This window comes from Siphateles boraxobius, unplaced genomic scaffold (assembly GCF_051911475.1).
Source record: "Siphateles boraxobius isolate OS27281-9 unplaced genomic scaffold, OSU_SipBor_1 8, whole genome shotgun sequence".
Lineage (NCBI taxonomy): Eukaryota > Metazoa > Chordata > Actinopteri > Cypriniformes > Leuciscidae > Siphateles > Siphateles boraxobius.
Window position 1 is genome coordinate 4,157,269 of NW_027509208.1, and position 24,186 is coordinate 4,181,454.

A 24,186-nucleotide genomic window follows, 5' to 3' on the forward strand; every position below is an offset into this window, starting at 1 on the left:
TTCGACCCAAATCCTAAATTTTACTTGCACTGCACTGCAATGTATTTTTTTCATGATTAATATTGCATTGCAAAATAATGTGTGCTGGTCAACTAGTCTAAAATTAAGAAACCCCTAGAAAACAGTAAAAAAACATTTGTACATTTAAGATAGTTCTACTTAATTTGTTATTCCAATATCCAAATATGATGCCTACTTGACAAAAAAGAAAAGAAAAAAGGGCTTTTATTTGAGCCGTGCTGTCTTTGCATTTGAACATTGCACATTTTAAACAGGACGCATTAGCTGAATAAACGTTAGCCAATACAAACATAATTATAGAAAATAGTTGACAATGAATGACAGGAGTCCTGTCACAGGACCAATAATAGCAAAACGAATCACTTATTCTAAAAAGAATATCAAGTAGCCTATATGTTAGAAGAATCTGACATTGGGCTGTGTTAATAGTAAAACGTCCGTCATTTAACGAATTTTAAAAACACGGGATGGATAATAAAAAATGCTTTCTGGGATTTTGACAGGAAAAAACCCACAACCAAGAACAAAACAGTTCGTCAATTTTCATTTTACAATTATCATCTCTCTCTGTGCGCGCGGTCTGTGTTTGTGAGAGAGAGAGCTCGCGCAGCACTGATACAACGGTTTCTTATCCACAAGTAACGCGCTAGTTTTCATACAAAATTATTATGTAACATAATTAGGTACTTTATTATAACACAATAACGTAACACATGCAGGCTACGTTTCTCAACACTGAGAATGAATAAATAAACGCCTGTTTGCAGACTGTTATCAGTAAATTAATCCACAAATCACAGTACTTTCATACTCAGTAAGCCATAGCGATTTTAATTTTATTTAGATTTATTGTTCATCAATACTTAAGCTTTTTATAATTTGCATGGCTGTATGATTTTTCATCTTATCTGAGTGACATGAATGACGGAGTATTTTAAGATAATCCTTGCGATTGCGACCACTCCGTGTGATAATAGAATCCAGATTAAGTTAACTCAATACAATACTTCAACTTTCCACATCCACCCCAGCCCGTTTACCTTCAGGAGTCAGAAGTACCGTGACTACTGTAGCCTACTGTCCTCGCTCATGAACTCAGTCAGAGGCGGCCGCGGGAGTGGAAGCGGGATCGAGCGGGATTCTTTATTGCTGTCTCTTTTTAATGATAGGCCTTACGCATCTGTCAATCATACCCGCTTGCTATTTGGGGAATGAACCCAGCGCTATGATTGGTCGAACTCCGCTTCTTTTGCTGTTGCTTTTTTTTTCTTTTTTCGCAGACACGTCTGTACGCCGGAAATCCGGCGTGGCGCCGGAGCGCTATCAGGCCTGGGAAATTCGCCAGAGACCCACAACAAGCTGAAGCTTATTCCTCAGAAATCCAGAAATTGGTTCAGTCCGGAGCTGTCAGAAAACTCCTTCCAGAAGATATGGAAAGCGATGGTGGACAACCTCTTAAGCTGTTAAATGGCCTATTCGGATGCTAATATGGCTAATCATGTAGCTATTGTATTTCACTCTTATTGCAAGTAATATTCCACACAGATTGTACTATTGACATCAAAGGAAACAACTGTGGTTGACTGAGTTCCTGGGTTCTGATCATAGACTGTAAAAAAAAGATGGACGACGCCCCTTCGCTCTCTTCCATTGGCGAGAAGTGAAGCCGCCATTGTCCCGATATGGCGCTGACATCTTGGGACTTGAGTCTGCGCAGTTGCGATTTCGGGACCAGACATGCGCAGTAGTGAGCAGGAAGTAAAGCCGCGAAATCAACATCCCGCCCTCACACTCGCTGAATCAATCACAACCACACGCCTCTGCTGCAAAACAACCCATTATGTCAGTGTGAAATAATTAATTATAGAAATTTAGATATTAAATTTAAAGCTCCAATCTCCTCAGTCCTCCAAAGATCCCGAATAAAAGTCCGTTGTTGCTTCATTGATTACTTTGCTCAGAGAACCTGTCAATCACAGCTGTCAATCATGACGCCACCGCGCCGTTTTTATAGCATCAAATAACTATCTAAAAACAAACTTATTTTTAAAACCAACAATTGAAATTACATCAGCGTGATAAAAACTACAGTAAATGACAGAAACTATCTTTGGAAAAAAGATATGTGAAGTGTAATTTAATTGTTTAGTTGGTCTCACGTCCCGTTGAATAACATGGGGAGGCGTGGTTTATGACCTATACTAGGACCGGTCACCGGGGGGCGATATTTTTTTTCACAGGATGGTAGGGGAAGACTCATGAATATTCATTAGGGAACTCATGTCTGATTGGTCTGATGACCTACCCCCTAACCCCGCCCCTAAACCTACCCGTCACTGGGGGTCTGATGACCTACCCCTAACCCCGCCCCTAAACCTACCAGTCACTGGGGTTAAGACCAATCAGGCATGAGTTCCCTAATGAATATTCATGAGTCTTCCCCTACCATCCTGTGAAAAAAAATATCGCCACCGGGGGCGATCGAGACGCTTTGGCTTCACTTTTCAGGGCTTGTGCGGCACGCTTGGTTCTGACAGGCCCATCCAGGGCGAGTGTTGCTTATCCTACAGTCCTTAAAAGATCCTTAAAAGACATTCAAATTTCCAATTACAAACTCAACAAGTTTATTGTGCTGTAAATAAGTCAACACAGGCTTATCATGCAACAGTTACGTTAAATGAACGTACGAACAATTCATTTTCCAGCATTAGAGGCTAATATATGATGGGTATGCATTCAAGACTGCTTAGCAAATCACCAGCACGTTGGCAAGTTAACTTTCCAATGAAATGCATCACAATTGTTTTTAAAGTTAAACAAATAAAAATTGATTCGCATTTGATACTCACAATCTGAATGTCATCCATCTTCGCTGGTCCTCTAATTCGGTAGGTGGCGTTGTCACTAAAACCTAGGGTCCTAGAAATGCGGTCCTAGAAGTGGGGTCCTGAAAATGCAGCCTCCGTTTTTGCAGGCAGATGCTACTCCAGTTTAATGACTCACTCAAAGGCAGTCCTTTGCCGCCACCTAGTGTTGTAACAATGTAACTGGACTGAGTGACTGTATAACACCCATTGACGAGCAATGACGATACTGGTGGAATATCAGACTAACTGTTATATGAAAATGATCTAACAAGCTTATTGTCAGGTTTGTGTTCTGTTATTATATTATATGGACCCTTATTTTGACATTGTGTCTTCTGTTTACTCCACTTTTTTTAGTTTCGGTTTCATTACTGAACATGTAGTAGTCTTCTTGCCTACTGGCAACAGCGTAACACCTATTTATTTAGCAATGAACAAATAAATAAATAAAGATAATACCGCATATCACGCTGTTGAGTCACTCAAATGACCTCAATGGAAATTCCTTCACCACGACAGCCCTACTTGTTTTTTGGCTATTGTGTCAGTACTGACCTAATCACAATCTTGCATCAAACATGTTTGATATGATCGGGGTGAGCTCGATTTGTGTGAGAGCAGATCGGGGCAGTTTCGATCTGTAAACGCCTCACATTACCAGATAATCTGCACCGAACATAGGAACCGATCGAGGTCCTCGACAAGATATTTTCTGCGATTCTCGGGAGGGGGAAATCGGGCATTAATCGGCCTTTAAACTCTTGTAGTGTGAGGCAGGCATTAGAGCTATACACACAATACATGAACGGTAATTTTCAAAAATCCATAATAGGGGCACTTATTTCTCAATTTATCCGTTTGTGTTGTTCTATCAATATTTTATACAATAAAAAAAAACACTATTTTTTTTTTTAGATGTGACCTGGTTGAACTATGATTTGTTCTTTGTCCCCCTGCCCCTGCTTCACTCTAGCCTTATGAGTTGACTTGCCCTTTAAGAAGCGTCGCCTGTGTTTCCCACTGTTACTACACGACAATACAGCAGCACAACACAAGCCTCTACCGAGCGAAACAGTCCATCATCCACAGGCTGCATATCCAATGACGAGCATATCCGTTAACTGTAACGATGTAGTAGAAGACAGAATAATTCGTTAAGACTATAATATTATCGTTAGCTTCGCTTTCTTAACGTTACATCATCAGCAAAGAGAGCTTCTAGTAACGTTGGCTGCTAACGGCTATCAGCTTCAACAACAGAGGTTAAGCAAAGATGTGCAAATAAAAGTGATGCCCCTCCACCGCCTATGACCAAAGGTACTATCGAGCGCAACAGGACTGGTAGCAATCGACGTCAAGATGATGAAGAAAAAGAAGTTTAAGTTCAGAGTGGATTTTGAGCTTGACGAGCTGTCTTCGGTTCCGTTCGTGAACGGAGTTCTGTTCTGTAAAGTCCGCCTGCTCGACGGCGGATTCTCGGAGGAATCATCGCGGTAAGGACGCTGTTAAATGTGGAGGAATGAAGATGGGTATTATTACGGGAATAGGGGATATTGGGCTACATTCATTTATTGCTTTCTAATAAAGCATAGCTGCTAACCAAAACACATAGGCTATAACCTTACATTCATGTTGAGAATTAGAAATTAGTGCACATATAGTACGTATATATTCAGAGCTGGGGGACGAAGGGTCTAAAGATTGTAAGTTGTTTACGTTCGTGTGTAAGATATCATGTACAAGTTACTTTTTGTAAGACTGAAGTCAACACTTTTGTAATTTTTTAGGTCTGATCATTTCAAAGCAAGTTTAATGGTGACTTCATATTGTCATGTTAGATTAGTAATGTAGGATTATTTTACATATAATGTCCATATTATGTGGAATTTACTCGAAATTAAATTAATTTAATGTAGATTTTTAGCCAACTTTAGCTTGTCAAAAACCTAAAGTTTAGATGTCAAAACCCTTGTCCAAACTACTCAAATGTCAGCATGTAAATCGTATTTTTATACAAATGAAGTTTAAACCGTCATAGCTTATGAATAATTACACCATGCATGCATGACCTAGGCTACAGGACTTAAGTTTTACTCAAGAGGAAGTGGCCTGGTGTTCTAGGAAGCTGACATCAAAATCTAAATATTAGTAATTATAGTATGGCAGAGGGCATGGATAAAAATAATCATGAGAAAGTGGACTGCTCTTGAATTTGATCAATGTGAATATGAAGATGTCACTGACATTGACAGTTGAAAAATAATACTACCTAAGCTAAAAAGTAACTTTAACCCACTGGCAAAATGAATTTTTCTCAGGAGAACCAACAAAATTTGGTCTGAGTTTACTTGCTGTTTTTAAATTTTAATTTTTATCAATTAACCACATCCTGTATGCTGTTTGTGCTTTATTTCTTTAAGCAGTTCTTGAGCTGAGTCACTTCAGGCCATGCTTTAAAACTATGTGTGTGTGTGTGTTTGTGTGTGTGTTTGATGCGTGAACGAGCTGCTCTGTTCCCAGACCTGCACACAGGTTGACCTCCATACAGTATGTTAATGCATCACAGGTTTAAATGTAAAGCAGCAAAGAGAACTGTTCAGTGTTACAGATTATTTCTGCACGATGAATGTCTTGTAAATGTGACAGTCAAGTGCTGGATCCTCCAGTGTTATGTTTAATTTATTCATGCATTTGGCATAAATATTATTTTATCCAAGGGTTATACAGGGGTTGGACAATGAAACTGAAACACTGGCCATATAGTGTTGGAGGTTTCAAAAGAGGACAAATTGTTGGTGCTCGTCTTACTGGCTCATCTGTGACCAGGACAGCAAGTCTTTGTGGTGTATCGAGAGCCATGGCATCCTGAGTAATGTCAGCATACCACTACGTGACAAACTACATCCAACAGGGATAACTGTCGACACAATAGGAAGCTGTCTGAAAGGGATGCCCAGGCACTAACCCGGATTGTATCCAAAAAAAATATAAACCCAACTCACTGCAGAACTAGATGAGCTCCTCGACTCTCCTGTTCACCAAAACTGTTTGTCGGGAGCTCCACATCCACAGTGTCAATATTCATGGTCTGGCTGCTATAGCAAAACCTTTGGTCACTCTTACCAATGCCAGATGTTGGATTAATTTGTTCTGGGCTGTGGACAATGTGAAACATGTATTGTTCTTTGAGTTCACCTTCACTGGTGTGGAGAAGCCCAAAAGAGGTTTAAACCTCTTTTGCTGTGCCTACTGTGCTTGAAAATTGTACATTTAAGGTATACATTTGATCAGTTCACTCGTTCCCTGATAATCAAACCCATGATCTTGGTGTTGCTAGCACCATGTTCTACTGTTTGAGCTTTAGGAATATTGTGTCACTCATGTTTCTGTCCCTGTTACTTCTTTATGACATGTTTCAGTCTAAAACAGACAGATTTTTTTAAAATGTCTCGGTGACATTGAATAGTACTACATTAGCATCCAGCAGAGAGGAAAAGAGGACTGCAATAACTAATTAATAATAATACAATTAATAATAAAAAGTATTTGACAGGTAATTTTATTGTTGATTGGTCGGGTTTGTGGTTTGGTAGTTTTTAAAATTATTTATTTATTTAGTTAATATTTATATTATGTTAAGTTTCATATTTGAAACTATTTTCGCACAGAATGTGTTAGATTTATTATATAGACTTGTGCACTGATCAAGATGTGCAATATCCAATTAATCAGTAAAATGGATCAAATTAATTTATCTCTTAAAAAACTATTTGTACAACATCAGCTGTCTTTTCCCTCTCAGTTTGTCTGTGTTCTGCTGCAACGTTTGTCATTCACTCGCTTTTGGAGCTCCGCAATACAAAGGCTTCCCACAGTTAAATATTAACGTGTCAGGCAGTGACAGTGGGCTGTCAAACCTCACCATGACAAATTTTCCTCAAAGCATCTCTCCCACCATACACAAGTAAATAGCTTATTCATCCATACAGAAAGAGAGTTGTAGAATAACACTGCAGCAGCTTCTCTGGGCTTCTGGGCTGCACCAGTGCTTCTCTTTTCAACTGCAGTTTGCGGGGAGTGTCTTGAGGTTCGTGAGTTTTTTCTCCTTCTAGGCTTGAGTGTGCCTCCATCTGCACATGATGATCCTTTTGAAGAACTCCTGTTTCATTACAGACATCCTTTGGGAGAATCCAAGGAAGAAGCACACAGAGCCAACGCACTCCTGCTCTCATTCGTTCAACGGACTTTGCCATGGCAACGGCATATATTCTAAATACGGAAATCAGACCGGTGGCTTGTCATGGTTATGGTTCTGTATTACATTAGGCCTTCTGTTGCACAATTTGGCATAATCAAGCCTATCAATGAGATTAATTGCTTGTTTTTTCCATGAGAGGAGTGATGCTAATGACTCTAGCACATGCATAATTGTGTCTAATGGACCAATGGGAAAAAAGTATTGTACCATAAAGTATTTCCAGGAAGACTTGTTTTCATTTGTGCTATTAATGCATGGCATTAGTCAAGTCAAGCTTTATCGTCATTCTTCCGTACATGTATACAGCTGAACGAAATTTCGTTTCGTACAGACCGAGGTGCATAACCAATGATAGAATAAACAACAACAGATCACAACATCTTACAATAGACAGTGCAACACAGCCCTCAACCATTCACATGACACACAATGCAATACGTAGCAATAGTAAACAATACACAGTAAATAATTGCAATAGACAGTAAGTAGTGCAATTCAACCAGAGCAGAAGCCAATAAAGTGTCGGTGCACAGTGGTGCATTTTAATGCCCATTGTCCATTTAAAGTGACAGTACACAGTCATTTGTGTGTTCTTGAGTCCTTTGTCATTGGGGGGCAGATGAATTATGGGGATGAAATGTTGAGTGGCACCAGTAACCCATCAACCAGGGCTCTGACAGCTTGGGGGAAAAAGCTATTACAGAACCTTGCAGTGCGGGTGCTAAAGCTGCAGAGTACAGACCCTCCTGCCTGATGGTAGAGGGACAAACAGACTGGGTGCTTCTCATTTCTTATTTGTGCATCCTCGTTTCCTTTCCTCGCAGACTGTGTGAGGGGTCCTTGACAATGGCAGAGGCTCTGCGCACACAGCATGTCCTGAAGATGTCTTGGATGGGTGGGAGGGAGACCCATATGATCTTTTCAGCTGTCCTCACTATGCGCTGGAGAAACTTGCGTTCAAATACTTTGCAATTCCCTAACCACACAGTGATACAGCTGGTCAGGATTGCACAGTTCCTCTGTAGAAGGTGGTGAGGATGGATGGCGGGAGCCTGGCTCTCTTCACTCTACGTAGGAAGTGCAGGCGTTGTTGTGCCTTCTTCATTAGCACCTAATGCTACTAAATTCATCATTAGTGCTTTGTAGTGAAGGTTATTATATTATATCAGAGTGTCAGAGGCTAAACATGATCCATTATGTGATGGCTGAAAAGGAAAAGTCTAAGTTTGACCTGCGGTGCAGTTATTACAAATATGGAGCATCCTGTATCGATTAGAGCTCTGGCCTTGGCCGGGTTGTATGTCTGATTTATGAGTCTGCAGTTTTTCTTTTATAGTCTCACTGCCAGTAATTTGCCTATAATCATATTGGTTAGAAAAGGAGTCATATTACGTGACATTATCATGTCCTCCTTTTATTACAAGTTTGCAGTGCCACCTTTTATGTTGGTGAGAAGAGGCAGCAAAGCAGCACTTTGGACTGGTAATGGAGCGTAATAACAGTTAAAATAAACATGAAATCTAAATGTACCTAATATAATTTGATGGCATATCAGCCTAGTATCCTGTTTCGCTCAGAAATATGTCTTACTACAGAGGAAAATGGCCTGCTAAATTGAATTTGCATTGATTTTAACTTGTCAATGTTTTTTTTGTGCATGTCAAGAGCTCAATTTATAAAGTGAAATGCAGGTTGTTGTTTACAGTGAGTAAAGATCTGTAGAGCCTTAGGGGCCGTTTACACAATGACTAAAAATGGGATACTTTTTATGCATTTTGACTGTTGTTCATTTACACAACAACGGCATTTTGGGGGCCTGAATATACACTGAACTTTTGAAAACGGGATTCATTGTTTCCGCGTAAACTACAAAAACGAGAATTTGTGAAAACTGATGTCATGCATACAGACACCAAAAAACCGTAAACTGGGAAAACATTTCCGTTTGCTGTACATCGTTGTCGTGTATACGTACTCTTCGTCCAGGGTTTTCAGTGCTGGCTAAGTCCTCTTAAGGTTTTTCTTAAAACAGCAGGATCATTTCCCTCTGCACATCTTTTGTGAATAAAAAGTGTGATATTTTGAGAATTACGGCCATTATGAATCATTTCTACATGTGTCATTGTGTTGTTAGTAAGGAACTCTCACACTGTTTATTTCCTTAGAAACTGCCCATGTTTAGTAGAAGGAAAATCATTTATTTTTGGGAGGATACATATATTGACATTTGTTTAGGGATGTCATTGGCCTCTACTGCCTTGGTGAGAGAATCAGAGTTTAGGGTTTCATGCAGCTGTGGTTTCACCCAATGACTCAATCGGAACTAAGCTTGAGCCTTATGGTAGGGAATCTCTCCAGCTGGATGGGAGGTGCGCGATTATGTGTTATTTTTGCTGTGTTTCCCATAGGTGTCATTGTGGACCGTTATGAAATTTTAGAATATGAGGATGTTAATGCAAGTTTAGTATGTGGTGTGGAATTGTTTTTTGTTTTCTAAAAAAAAAAAGTGGTCACACTTTATATTAGGGTACACACATTCACTATTAACTAAGTTTTCTCTCAATAAACTCTAATATATATATATATATATATCATCATATTATAATTATTTCTGAAGGATCATGTGACACTGAAGTCTGGAGTAATGATGATGAAGATTCAGCTTTGCCATCACAGGAATAAAGTAAATTTAAAAGAATATTAGAATAGAATAGTTGCTTTAAGTTGTAATAATATTTTCTATATTTATGATCAAATAAATGCAGCCTTGGTGAGCATAAGAGACTTATTTTACCCCAAACAGTAGTCTATATATGCTTTTAATGAAATATTTATTTAGTAATATGGTACACTTTCCCTCAATACCACTGAGATTTTAGTCAGATGTGAAAATCCAGGTTTTACAAGCAATGCTGCTTGACCAAATTCATCAGGGACGTCCCCCTAGAGTGCATACAAGGGCACAACCTTGCATCTTTGACTTAGCAGCCCTGTCCTTTGACTACAACTTCATCCTTAAATTCACACCACTCTCTTACGTGTGTATAATAGCATCACAATTTCCCTGAAGTTAATTTCATCGACTCATATCTCTCCAAAAGCCCTCTGGGTCTTGCTTTTCTGTCCTGTCTGCAAACATCTGTCTAATTAGGAACACTCCTGCACAGGGAGGTCCATTTTCAGATGGGAAATTAATTCAACTTCTTGTTGTCAGTACGGCCTTCTGACTCCAGGCTCTAATTAATCACAGAATGTGAGTCAGACTCTTTTAATGCAGTGGAGTTGAAGTGAATATTAAAATCATTCTATTAAATTGGGGCTGGATTATGTGACTCATGATTGTGAAATAATTTCAAAATATCCCTGAGGAGCAATGCTGCAGGAACTGTCCACCCCTGTTGGATTTTGCAAATGCAGATCAGATGGTGTGAGAGAGGGTTCACGCTATTTTGGATGAGTACGCGTGTTTATTTTAAAGCCTTGAGCCAATGCTGTGTTCTTTACAATGACACCTTGCATTAACAACCCGATGTGTGTTTGCATTTACAGGGAGACGGTCCAGGCAAACTGTGTACGCTGGAGAAAAAGATTATCCTTTCCCTGTAAAATGAGCGCAAATGCTGGAACCGGAGTCCTTGACCCCTGTGTGTGTCGAGTTTCAGTCAGAAAGGTACAAACACACTCTTGTACACTCTGTTGGTTTGCAATAAACAGTTTGGAGTTCAAATACTGAGATTGATTTAATTTGTTTTTTATGTAACAGGAACTAAAAGGTGGAAAGACTTATGCAAAGGTAATTTAAAAAACTTTTTTTATTAAACATACCAACACTATTCAATATGTTTGGGTAGTGACATGATGTGCAATGTTTGACATGCTGTAAGTCATCTAGAACGATTTAAGCATTTTCAAATTATTTTGTAATTATTACACATTTACTTTTTATACCATGATGTTAGTTGAGAAGGTATGTGGAATAGTTTTAAAACTTAAAATAGTAGTCAAACTGCAGGACTATTTAAATCAACTACAAAAAAAGCTAAAATGTGATTCTAAATGGTGAAGAAAATAAATCTAAAATATAAATATTTCCTTATAAATTCATATATGTTTCATATAGCTAAAATCTTCATGTTAAAAACAAAAAATTGTACCAATTTACCTTTCATGAATGGACACCAACACAGGGCATTGGTAATTCATCAAGTAGACAGTTCTGAGAGGATTATAAAATATTGATAGCAAAGTAGCAGCTAAAAATAGATCACCCTGGAACATTGTGTTTGTATGCGCTTCTATTTGTGTATGAGCAGAGCACTTCTGTTCATAAAGGCGTTCACCTTTTTATTTAGCTTTTTATTCAAAAGCTCCATTGCCTTTTATTTTTAATAGTTTTTCAACTGGCAAAAGCAATATTAAACTGAATTTCTTTCCTGAATGTGTACTGCTTTATCTCTCTGTATAGCTGGGTTTTGCTGATCTCAACCTGGCGGAGTTTGCGGGATCGGGTAGTACCACACGCAGGTGTCTCCTGGAGGGTTATGACACCAAAAACACTAGACAAGACAACTCCATCCTTAAGGTATAGAAAGGCTCAGACTTCCTCTCAAGCTCTTTCTTCTCAGCTAAACTCCATTGATGCTTTGAGTCTTGATTTATGTAACTTGTTGTGGCTATTAAGTTATAATTAGTTAGTGGTTCTTAGTGGTGCTATTAGTCACTAATTAGTATTACAATCTCCTCAACTTAGATGAGTATATCTTCAATCATACTATCTTAAAGGGGTCATATGCTTTTTAATATTTTCTTTTTCTTTTAGTGTGTATTGTCTTTCTTTGTGCATGTATACGTTCTGCGAAGTTACAAAGCTCATTGTCTCCCACAAAGGGATTTATTCTGTCTAACAGAGAACACTGATTCAGACCTGCCTAAAAAGCCTTGATCAAAGTCCAGATACTACTGCCCCAAAGGAATGTGCAAAGAAAGTAGGACAGGTTTCAGTTAATTAAATTGTTGTCGTCATGTCATGGAGACGCTGTGTGTTTGGATGAGAAAGCAAAATCGCTTTTGCTTTTAGAGGTTGAGGTTTATTTATAAAGCTGTTTCTGAGCAGTACAACCCAAAAGTTTGCTTGTTTTACAGAGGACAGCTTTCCGAACCTAGGAGAGTACAATGCAGGTTATATACAAAGACTACTTTCTACAGTGAAACATTCTGCTCAAGTTGTGTTTGCAAAGTTGGTCTGGTCGATAGGCTTGAACCATCCGCATTTTCAGAATCTGACTCGGGCTTGAACTGATACCGTAAAACAGACAAAATTATAATTAACTGTGTTTACAAAAATTGCTGTAGAAGCCTTGGAAGCTGAAGCTCACGATTATGGCATGAGGCGTTACATTTACGACACATGCTTTAGGTGTTTGGCCAATCACTGGATCAGCTGGCCAATCAGAGCACTCGAAGCTTCTCGAAAGGAGGGGCTTTGTAGAAATCAGCGTGTTTTCAGAAAGACTGGGAATAGAGGAGCTGTAATAAATGTGCCAGTGGTGTGCAGTGATGTGCTAAAATGAGGAGGCAATGTTTTCCTCACAGTTTTTTTTTAAATAAATCAAATGTAAATTCATGTCCCATGTTACACTTGATGTTGTCACATTTTCCTGGTTAAATAAACATTACATTACATAAAATAAGAAACTAAATACAATTCTGTATTTTTTATTAAAACCAAGTATACATCTCATCAAATGAGTGATTTTAAGCAGTTTTACATATATTCCAAAATAATATCTAACGGCAGTATTAATTTAAACAATATATTTTATTTGTGAACTAAAGTTCCGGATTTCTTTATAGGCTAATTACTGATTTTCAGTAATTTTGCATGATCACAGACATAGGATGAAAATGTACAGAAAGTGTACCTTTAATTTCACCAAGCTGATTGCTCACTAAAAAAACCCAGTCATCAAATTTTCAGACCATTTCAAGTTTGATTTTGATGCGACAAAGCGATGATATCTATGCGGGTGAGTTGTTTACTTGCGCTTTAATTAGTCTTCCCATTAATTCCATAATTTTGTTCACGGGGTCCCGTTGAGCACATTGAATAATATGGATTATTTTCAAATCCGTTTTTTTGAGGAGGCAGTACCTCCCTTACCTCCTTTGATTAAACACCCCTGAAATGGACAGTATGTGTTTTTTAAACATCAATGCATGTTAACCTGTTAAACTCAATTATCAAAATAATGAACTTTTAAAACAGCATCATATGACCTCTTTAAGCGCATTGCAATGCTCTTATAAACACGCTTGAGCAACTGACTTGCAACATCCTGGAAACCATCGAAACATTATGTATTTAGTTAGTTTCTATAAGGGCCAAAAATAAAATGTTAAATGTCATACACATCCGGTTTCTTATTTTTTGTCATTTGTCTTTGCTGCAGGTGATTATTAGCACACAGCTGATGTCTGGCGACCCCTGCTTCAAAACGTGAGTGTTACTTTTGACTGCGTTGCGAATGTGTTATAATTCAGTATTGAAGTGATAAAGAATTGAAGTTTGGTTGTGAAAAGGGCCTATTTCTATTTCTATGCCATCCTTTATGCATTTTTAAATTTAGATTTAGCTAAAGACCCACGGAGACCTTTTCCTGTTAAACATTTGAAGTTGCTATAATAGGACAGGTATTTTCTCAGAAATGGCCCGTGTGTTGAGAGGAAGTGTTAATATGTGCTCTGGGAAAGTCAGAGTTTTGAACACAGATTTGCATACTGGGAAAACCAACACTGTCCACCCACACATGTACACACACACTGTAGCTCACACTGTGCGTGAAGGCAAAAAGCTGCTGAAAACATTTGTGGGGGTTAAAGCGTGGAGAGAGTATGGAGTTGGGGGATTCTGGGGGTTGCTTTTGGACCACCGTCAGTAGGCGGACTGAAATGGTTTAGTTCTTTAATTCAGCATTTTTTTTCAATCTGTTCATTCAAATCCATTTAAACCATATTGTTAAATGTGGGTTCTCCATGTATTAGGCCTCCGTCCACCGCCATGGTGATAGGCATTCAAGGTGATGCCGAGAGCCTGCTGGAAGACAGGAGAGGAGGAGACACACAGAAACCTTTTTTGAGCCTCTCAGGTAAACTTAACACAAAATGCACTGGTCACTGTTTGCAATGAATCGGAATGAGACACAAATACAGCAGCTCCATACACAGACCTTGGTTTTTTTTTGTTACATTTGTCCTTTACGTGTGCTTAAATGTGTATGCATTTCTTATATTTTTATGTTTGGATTATGTTGGTTGCTCTAATCAACTGTTCAAATCAAACACCCTTTGAAAAGCTTCTCATTAATTCTGCATCCAGTCCTGTAGTAAAGAACAGGACTGTATGTTTGATTTGATGCGGCTGAACTAACAGGAGCTTGAAAGAGTGCTCTCTCTCTCTCTCTCTCTCTCTCTCTCCCACTCTCTCTTTTATCCTTTCTTTTCCCTCATACATGCTGTGTGCTTTTTCCGTCCAGAGGCTGGCGAAAGCTTTAGTCTTTAATGTATAATTTAGCCATGTGCCTCTGTTGACTCTTAACTCGGTTTTCATAGTGATTCACTATGACTCACTGCTTATGATGAAGAGCAGGCTTACAATTCATAGAACATGATTAACTTCCAAGTGTCTCTTCTGTAGTGATTTTGAGTTGTGATCACTGAACAATATTAAAGCTGTATTAATATTCATAGTATTTAATCTGAAATTTTAATGGAATAGAAGACAAGTTTGCCAAAAGTGGCTTGCTGTCCGAGGCGATTGATGAATAAATCAGTATCACCATTTGTTCAGAGGAACATGTTGAAGAATTAAATATTATTTGGCCTGGGAATCTTTTGGCAGAGAAATGCTACTCTTTTGAAAGGAGTTTGTGGAGAAGACTCATTTAGAGATTGGTCAGGATGGTCTCTAGTCTTCGAACACCCAAGTCTGTGAGAGCAAAGATTTAATGTAGATATTTTAAAATGGTTTTTCAGCTTTAATATTTTAGAGTTTTGTAGCTATTAACTCTTTCCTGCCATTGACAGAATTTTACAGCTTTCGGTGTTTTCACTGTTATACGGTTGGGGGAACTATTAGGCATTGAAACAAGCGATAAAAGCATTGCTTAATCTGTTACCTTAAAGGCTGTGCATTTGTTAGCCAGTGTTATTTTAGCATTTTTTTATATACTATCCTTGTATTTATTCATATTTTGAATTAGCTTTTATTTGGATTTTCTCTTATTTTATATTTAAATTTTAGGTTGTTTTTAAAAAAAATTGTTTTTGTCATTTGTCAAATTTGTCAACAGTTTTAGTAATTTTAGTACTTGAACTTAAAGTTATTTTATTAGTTTAAGTTCAAGTAAAACTTAATTCTCAAAGGCAACATTTAAAATTTTTGTTTTTAAGTGTAAGTTTTCCATCTAATATTTATAATTTATTTTATTTAATATTTATTTAAAAAAAAATCTAATAGTTTATGACACTGATGCTAGCGTACTTAAAATTGACAAAAAATAAATAAATATCCTGGACCAAAATATTAATAGCAAAAAATGATTGATGAAAAATATGATTTTTATGTGCATATGCAAATTTCTAGCCAATAAAATACTTGATAGAATAAGAAATTCCCTCATTCTAATACACCACCGGCTCTCGACTAGAAGTAGTAAGTAACAAATCATGATTCATAGGTATGATGTAAAGAGAAGGATCATTTAATGGTCATGCCTCAACTTCCTGTTTTAATAGGAAATATGCTAACACAGGAAATACAACCTTGTGCCTGCAATTTTAAAGGCTACAATCATCATAAAGGTTTGTAACCAATTCAACAAATTTTTAATTTTGCTGAGCAATAAATTTCCATAATACTTTTTTCTCTTTGTGCACACTAAAGTTTATAGTGGCAAAAAGGTTGTAGGTATTTAGTGTATATGTACAGTATGTATTAAATAAAAATATATTTATTGAAATTAAGCCATGTATCTATATATATATATATATATATATATATATATATATATATATATATATATATATATGATCAGTATTTGGTGGACATGACCCTAAACCAGTCTAATTATATTGGATTTCCACTGACTAAATAAGTTTTATTTTGAGAATGTTGATTTTCTAATCAACAGCCCTAATTTAAATAGCCAAATCATATTAAATGCCTGAAAACTCTCAATGGACAAGTGCATGGCTACATCAGATATATAATCTACTATAAGGTTAAAAAATAGGAGAAGAACAGGTTAAATTGGCATTGAATCCAGTAAAGCGATTGAGCAGTATTAATTAGGACTGAACTGAATCCCTTATGTCCACAGAGACATCAGGGAAGTGTGGCTCTCTGCCTGATGAACTGGGGCTGTGCGGACACTCTCGAACGTCCAGTTATGCTAGTCAGCAGTCCAAAGTATCAGGTAGGCTTTCCTTTTCCACTGTTTTCTCTCTGATCACTAATTGGCGATGTGTCGATGTAACTGCTGTCTTGCTCGACTTGAATGACTTGAAATGGCTGTAACATCAGGCTGTCAATCAACACCATGCCGTTGTATTGCAAGATGCAATCATTTTTCTACGGTATTTTGCTCGTAGGCTGCATGTCATGTGACTCTGTTCTGTGTGATGGAGTGAATATATGTGTGTGCACATATGAGAAAGAAAGAATGTGTGCGCAAATTCATTAGCTCACATTATATTTAGTTAGGTTGCACTTTCCACATATAGGGTACTTTTTGGTGTCCCATTATTTTGACCTTTTGAGTTTGAACAATTAACAATTTAAGCACCTCCTTTCACTGACCATTTTGCTAAACAAGACATTTTAAGGCCCTGTTTTGTTTTCAGTTTGTGGAAAGTGCTATTTACTTAATTACATAATATGAAACTGGGCTCTTAGAAAGATTCTGTGCCATCACAAAATGGCTGGATTAAATGTCCCAGATCTAATTTGATAACACTACTTCCTCTAGTACTTCCAGAGAGGAGACAGCACTCAGTCCTTATTTCATTAAGCTATTCTCTTAGATTCAGTTACACATTCCTCTCTTTGACCTTTTGCATTAGATCATCTCAAAGTGTAAAGTTAGTTTTGAAGTCCCACAAAGCAAACAGAAGTCATCACTACCGTTGGAAATCTAAAATTGTTTCCAATTCTGGAATTGTGATTTAAAAATCCTGATTCTGCTTATTGATTTCTGTGTGTGCATTTTAATGTGGTTTTAAACCATTAAAGCGCAAGAAGACGCGAAGAGCGCTGTTTTCTGTGCTGGGCACATCCAGAACGAACACACAAAAAGCCGCCTTCCATATTGTGTACAAATACTGAATTGAGCTCTCTTTCGCATCTTCTTGCACTTGAATGGACAAATACACACAAAATTATGTCAAAATATCCTCGTAAACACAGTCGGTTATGTTTTAAGTGAACATAAAACAGTTGAGAAAGAAAACGTGTAACAGTATATTGGATCTGTGCATTAGGTCTTAGTGACAGCAGGGCTAATAAACTCACTGATCTTGACTGAATAACTTTTGTAACTTAAAAAGGATTAATCTATGTTTTATTTATAAAAACTATGCAGTGTTATTTTACATTTGATTTCAATTTCTGAACTTTGTTCAGTTGTATTTTTATTTGCTAATTTGCTTATTTGTTCTTATTTTATTACTGCCTGTATACTTGTCTTTAATAATGTTTGAAATTCAGATTAGTTAGTCTAGTTTATTAGTTAGTTGTTCTTTGGGCTGATGATTTTTGTTCATGTATTTCAGCTGCAACAGAATGTTTTGCAAAAAGACACAATAAATGTTTGATATCTAAATGTTTGACCTTTTTTTAACATATTGGATTCGAAACTGGGAATCAGAATCTGAATTGTAATCGAAATCGCTAAAATTGAAAGGATACCTAACCCTAGTAATCGCATATCTGTCTGGAAACATGGGAGTTGGTGTGTGCATAGGCACTCCACTTGTGGCCCATACTAGTGTTTTCATTTTCTGAAGCTCCCCGGGATTCAATACAAAATGATTGATTCATCTGTGAAGGTTTTTTAAATTGTATATAGGCTGAATTTTAAAACTGAATTTTAATTTTAAAACAATGTTGTGTCATGTTTTCTTAGGCTATAGTACGAGTCACTCGCGTTCCTCCAGTCTGTCGGAGTTCTCCCACAGGAGAAACACTTCGATCGGCAGTGCTTCCACTGGCATTGCCAGCATCCCTGAGCCCAGTGAGGAGAGTGACCAAACTACAGCGCCACCTACAGTCTGTGCTGCTGTGCCTGAACACCCATCAACCCCTGACAGGGCTGCCAGCAGGTCAGACAGACACTGCTACCACTGCCTGCTCAATGTTCATCAAGCTTTAGATGCAGGATATTAAATCAATATAGGTTCATTTTCTCATATATACAAAGGTATCCAGTGAAACAGGACTCCATGGAGTCTCAGCTGAAAAGGGTGGATGCCACACGGGTGGATGCTGATGATGTAGTAGAGAAGATCCTGCAAAGTCAGGATTTCACCCACAGCATGCTGGACTCCAGCGCTGAAGGTAAAAATGGCTTCTTCATGTTTATTAAAGACATCCCTAAAGGTATTGGTACTACTAGCAAATTTCCATCAGAGTATGTGAGAGGCACTAAATGACATTTTGTAATGTAAAAAACATTTATAATGTTTATATTACAAATAAATGCTTTTTTATTCATTAAAGAATCCTGAAATCTTCACATGCATAATAAGCAGTTAAACCAATGTTGATCTATGTTGATAATAATTTTTCTTGAGCACCAAATCATCATATTAGATCGTATAAGATTTCTGAAGTGACACTGAAGACTAAGAGTAACGATGCTGAAAAATCAGCTTTGCCATCAATGGAATAAATACAATTTAATTTTAAATTGTAATAATTTTTCACAATATTATTGTTATTACTGTATTTTTGATATCATATAATGCAGCTTGGGTGAGCATAAGATACTTTTAAATGATTTTAAAAAAACTTTTGTAAATAGTATACCTAATATGAAAAAAAAAAGCTCAGATAATATTTAGTGACCTCTTGAGTTTAAATTTACGAAGGTTAAGCACCTCCTTTCACTGATCATTTTGCTGAAGAAAAAAAAGACATTTCCATCAGAGTATCTAATCAATCTCCCTACAATCTCAAACCACTTATACATCACTATTATATTACTGTTTTACAATAAACTTTGATTATATTGCATTGTTTTATATTGTATCATTGTTTTTTTGTGTGTTTATATAATTTGCAATGTTTCATGGAAGTTCATTCTCTCATTAGTTTTTCTCATATTTTTGGTTAATAAATTCCATCTTTATTTTATTCTGACTGCTTAAAGGAGAACTCCGGGCAATTTTTAAGTTAATCTTGATCGTTATATCTTTGTGAGTACTGACTATAGAAAAAAAAACGAACCGGATTGGTGCTTGCTACTCGGAGCTGCGACCGCGAATGCCCAGAGCTCCCACCTAGCTAAAACGGCAGCTATGGGGGCATGGACATAAAGAGCGTTTTTGAACCTCTTAACAGACACAAAATGCAATTAAAATGTCTGTCCAACATGAACATGTGAACAAGAAGCGTTTAGCAACTTAGCCATTGTTTCAACTCACCTAAATAGTCTTTTAGACGGCTAGCTGTAGTCTCGCGCTGCAGTCCCTTGCTGTAGCCGGAAAAGGTAAACAATGTCCAGGTGGGAGGAGCGTTGATCATGTGCGACGAGTTATGATCAGAGTTGCTTACAAGTGAAGAAGAAATGGTTCGTGTTTGTGCCTTTCCGAATTGTGGTAACAGAATGCGAAAATATAAGAGCTTAAATTTTCACCGTCTTCCTTTCCATGACCTCGAGATTCTGCAGTTGTGGCTATAGTTGTACTTCAACTTGATGTGCAAACTCCCGTAGAAGTACTACGCGCTAAAGATTACCGCATTTGCAGCGAACACTCTGACAAGGATGACTACAAACACTCAACACAGCGGGGCCGTTTGAAGAAAAATGCCATTCCATGTACGAAGACTCGTCGCACATGATCAACGCTCCTCCCACCTGGACATTGTTTACCTTTTCCCGGCTACCGCACGGGACTGCAGCGCGAGACTACAGCTTGCCGTCTAAAAGACTATTTAGGTGAGTTGAAACAATGGCTGAGTTGCTAAACGCTTCTTGTCCTCATGTAGGGTCCCTGTTCATGTTGGACAGACATTTTAATTGCATTTTGTGTCTGTTAAGAGGCTCAAAAACGCTCTTTATGTCGATGCCCCCATAGCTGCCGTTTTAGCTGAGGGGGAGCTCTGGGCATTCGCGGTCGCAGCTCCGAGTAGCAAGCACCAATCCGGTTCGTTTTTTTTTCTATAGTCAGTACTCACAAAGGTCTAACGATCAAGATTAACTTAAAAATTGCCCGGAGTTCTCCTTTAAGCTTCTTGGAGCACTGGAAATGCGGTGTATAAATAAAACGTATTATTATTATAAATCTAATTTTATATTGTACCATTATTTGTTTACATCATTTGTTTCATGGGATTCAAGTTCATCTCATTAATTGTTACTTAACGTTCATATTTTCGATTGTTGTCTGCCCAATAATATTGCATAAATTACATCTTTATTTCATTCTGATTGCTAATAGTCTATTAACACTGTGTGCAACATGGCGAATTCTTGCTGACATGAAATCGCATTTTGGCCTATTTATTTGTAATGCTTGAGATGGAATGGTATCAGAGCAAACTTGGATCAAGTGCAAACAGAAATAGAAAATGCAGAGCTAGAAACAGGATGTTTAATTGGTAGCGATGTTTACCGGTAGCTGCTGCTGCTACTCAGTAGGTGTATCTGTGCCAGAGCCCGTCTTTATATGCGTGTCCTACTGTATTAGTTTTCGTAATATTTTTTAGATGACCTGGCGACAGGTTCTCATTAGAGTTGGACCGATTTGGTTTTTGTATCCCCAGAGAAGTCGTGACTTTGTGTCTGTGGAGGCGATATCTTTTTTAAGTGTGTGTGTGTGTGTGTGTGTGTTTCAGAGGAAGGTCTGCGCTTGTTTGTGGGTCCTGGTGGGAGCACAGCACTTGGTAGCCACCACCTTCCTGCCAGGTAAGTTTGAAGGAAAATGTTGTCATCATGTACTTGCCCTCATGCTGTTCCAAACTCCAATTACTTTCTTTCTTCCTTGGAACACGAAAACAAATGTTTAGCATAATGTCCTAGCAGCTCTTTTCCACACAATGAAAGTGAATGGAGACTGGGTCTACCAAGCTTTAAAAAATACCTAAAAGAAACATAAATGTATTTGTGTGCCATCTTCTAAGTCTTCGGAAGCCATACAATAGCCTGTATGATGAAGATGTGAAATATAATACATAGATTTATATGGATTACTTTTATGGTAATTTCTGGAGCTTGACATCTCCAGTCACCATTCAATTTCATTTGAAAACAAAAAGGGCTTGGATGTTCTGATGAAGTAAGTCATGTAGGTTTGAAACAACATGAGGGTGAGTAAATGATGACAATTTTATTTTCGGGTTACTGTCTCTTTAAATAACACAGCAAAATCAAATAGTAAGCAGTGGTATTCCCCCATGCTTTTAAAAAAGTGTAAATCAGTACATTTACCGAGTTGTATGTAAATGCTGATTTCTTCTCTTTTCAGGGTTGGAGCTGGTGCCTACGAACAGGTGGTGATTAAACGCTAGAGTTGGGAGATGCCAGAAGGAGAAGCGTCAAAAACCAAAGTCTGTTTCGTGGGAGGAGAGAGGGAAGAAGAGATTCAGACATGTTTGTCTCCTCTCACATTAGCAGTGTTAGTCACAAACTTGTTTCAGCCTTTCGATGAAACAGTGTCCTCTGCTGGATACATGAAGAATTCTTTAAGAGGCCGCCATTTGGTGTCTTGTGTTTCACTGTGAGGTAAAGTTTGTCTTATATGTCTGCAATTGCAAATCAGAGAGCTTTTCCCTATAAATTCCTCGCTGATTTAAAAAAAATAATTATATTTCATATTGTTATTTTAGTGCGATATGTTTATTTTTACAATGTTTACATGTTTGAGCCATTTTAAGGGGTCTGTCAGTAACATTTGGTGGATTATATACATCATTGAATATACATCTATATGTCTGCAGAAGAAGGTGACCTCTTTACGCATGTTTTGTCATTTCATTACTGTACAAATGGAAATCAAACCGTCCTCACCCACCCGCATCTCACTTTTTGTGTGTGAGAAGTCGTGATGCGCTTGACAGATGGAGCCGTTTTCAGACTTGAAAAAACGTGTGATTGAATAGCACTTTAAATTGAAGGACTTTACATAAACTTTTTATGTATCGCCAACATTATAGGGAGATTTGAGGCTGAGCTTTTGATCAAGTTAACTCATACTCATTCGTTTTGAGAATTTAAATGTAGATTAAACTCCTACGGCTCCATTATTTGTTAAATGGGACTAAGTCATTTTGCAGTTCAGTTTATAGACACATTAGCTGCTTCAAATCTGGACAGGTGAATTTCTGATAAGTACTTCTCTGGCAGCAGTCTATGACATAATTAATGATATCACCTAACTATATTACGCTTTCACACAAGGACAAAATGAGCCAAGCTGTTCTCAAGCTACACTTAGTAACATAGCACCACAGAATGAAGCATTTAACCATGTCAGCAATGCTTGAAATGTTTAGCACAAGGCTCTCAAGCGGCGTGTAGCTCTTCTAATCCTATCTATAACACTACAAAAACACCTTTTTATCCATGTTTTTGTAGTTACTTGATGTATCATTAAAATTAAGGTATTTTAATGACTACTTTTCATCTGTCTGTAAGATCAGCCATAGAGCATATCAGAAGCATATGTTAGTGCTTCTCTAGTTTTACGTGACCGTATTCCCATATCTTCTCAAAAGCCATTTACTGTTTTATAAATGTAAACTCACTTGCCTCTGCAATTTAAGTGTGTGTGGGGATTATCAGCTGAGAGAGTGTGCACAATCTATTTGTAGCACTTGATTATATCATATTGTCTAGAGTTATAGTGTAGAAATGCATGGTTGTCACACCAACTCAACGTGTCCTAAGCGTTTTTTGTTTAGTTTTTTTAGTCTTTGCTAGGCCCGCTGAGATCCAAACACTAAAACAATACTGACAGGAAGCTTGGAATTAACTCGGCCACACATCTCAGGTTTATTATTTCCTTTCACTTACGGCACAAATATAAAAGGAACACACAGCGAATGTTGAATGGAGCCCCTAAAGAGAGGCTGTGATGGAAAAATTATGAGATGGGAGAGAAAATTCGATTTCAGTGCTTTTGTGTTCTTTCGCATAAAGAAATTTTGCGGCCACTTGCAAAGAACTCAAAAGTTTTATGAGGGAAAGCAAAGTTTCTCACAGGAACGCAAAAAAATGTGTGAGCAAATGGATCGTTTCTTCTCGGAGTGCAAAAGAATCTCATACATGTTCCATCAAGGTGTCCCTTTAAGGGTTCTGTGGTGAATGTTTGCAAATATCCGTTTATTTAGAGGTTATCTGCGATATGTTAGCCTCATTACTTTTCAGCAGACACTCAGTAATAGGAGTTACTTTGAACTTGATTTTTAATTTCTTAATTGATCTACTGCCAAAATGAAGTCTATTTTTATGTATTTGAGCTTTAGTGACACTGATATGGTAAGATTTTACTATAATTTCTCTTCCCTAATTCTCTTACATAACCTGTAAGTAGGTCCTGGTACTTTACATGTTGTAAAAACATGGTGGCTTTATCTCTTCTGTGAAGTTTTGGTCCTCGTAATTGTACTGTGTCTGATGTTTAAAGGTGACATTACTTTTTAAATGTCTCGCAATCTTGTGTTTCAACTTTTGACCAATAGTGGCTTCCATGCCATGTGTTCTGTTATGATGCTGATAAGGTATGTACCACACACTGTTAAATAAAACCACATTCCAAAGAAGG

General features: G+C 37.6%; 2 protein-coding genes across 5 annotated transcripts in view; one reads left to right on the forward strand and one right to left on the reverse strand.

The window, feature by feature from the left end:
- The window catches only part of ppil6 (peptidylprolyl isomerase (cyclophilin)-like 6), a 91,967-nt gene that overhangs the window by 60,769 nt on the left and 7,012 nt on the right, over nucleotides 1–24,186 (reverse strand). The gene's annotated exons all lie outside the window — the stretch shown is intronic.
- Nucleotides 3,516–24,181, forward strand: fam102bb (family with sequence similarity 102 member Bb). Of its 4 annotated transcripts, none has more exons than XM_077220644.1 (12): nucleotides 3,516–4,381; nucleotides 10,696–10,816; nucleotides 10,910–10,939; nucleotides 11,612–11,728; nucleotides 13,596–13,642; nucleotides 14,188–14,291; nucleotides 15,940–16,005; nucleotides 16,524–16,619; nucleotides 18,327–18,522; nucleotides 18,621–18,757; nucleotides 21,260–21,329; nucleotides 21,889–24,181. In XM_077220644.1, the coding sequence occupies exons 1-12, from the start codon at nucleotides 4,248–4,250 to the stop codon at nucleotides 21,929–21,931; spliced, it is 1,161 nt and encodes a 386-aa protein (XP_077076759.1). In that variant the 5' UTR covers nucleotides 3,516–4,247; the 3' UTR covers nucleotides 21,932–24,181. The 4 variants fall into 4 exon arrangements, with proteins under 4 accessions (XP_077076759.1, XP_077076761.1, XP_077076758.1 ...); XM_077220643.1 differs by having other exon boundaries at nucleotides 3,895–4,381; nucleotides 18,597–18,757; XM_077220646.1 differs by lacking the exon at nucleotides 15,940–16,005 and having other exon boundaries at nucleotides 3,870–4,381.

Coding starts and splice junctions, on each gene's coding strand:
- fam102bb (XM_077220643.1), top strand. CDS start 4,248: ATGATGAAGAAAAAGAAGTTTAAGTTCAGAGTGGATTTTGAGCTTGAC. Junction 11,729..13,595: donor AAGACAACTCCATCCTTAAG/GTATAGAAAGGC, acceptor TCTTTGCTGCAG/GTGATTATTAGCACACAGCT. Junction 18,523..18,596: donor CCTGACAGGGCTGCCAGCAG/GTCAGACAGACA, acceptor AAATCAATATAG/GTTCATTTTCTCATATATAC.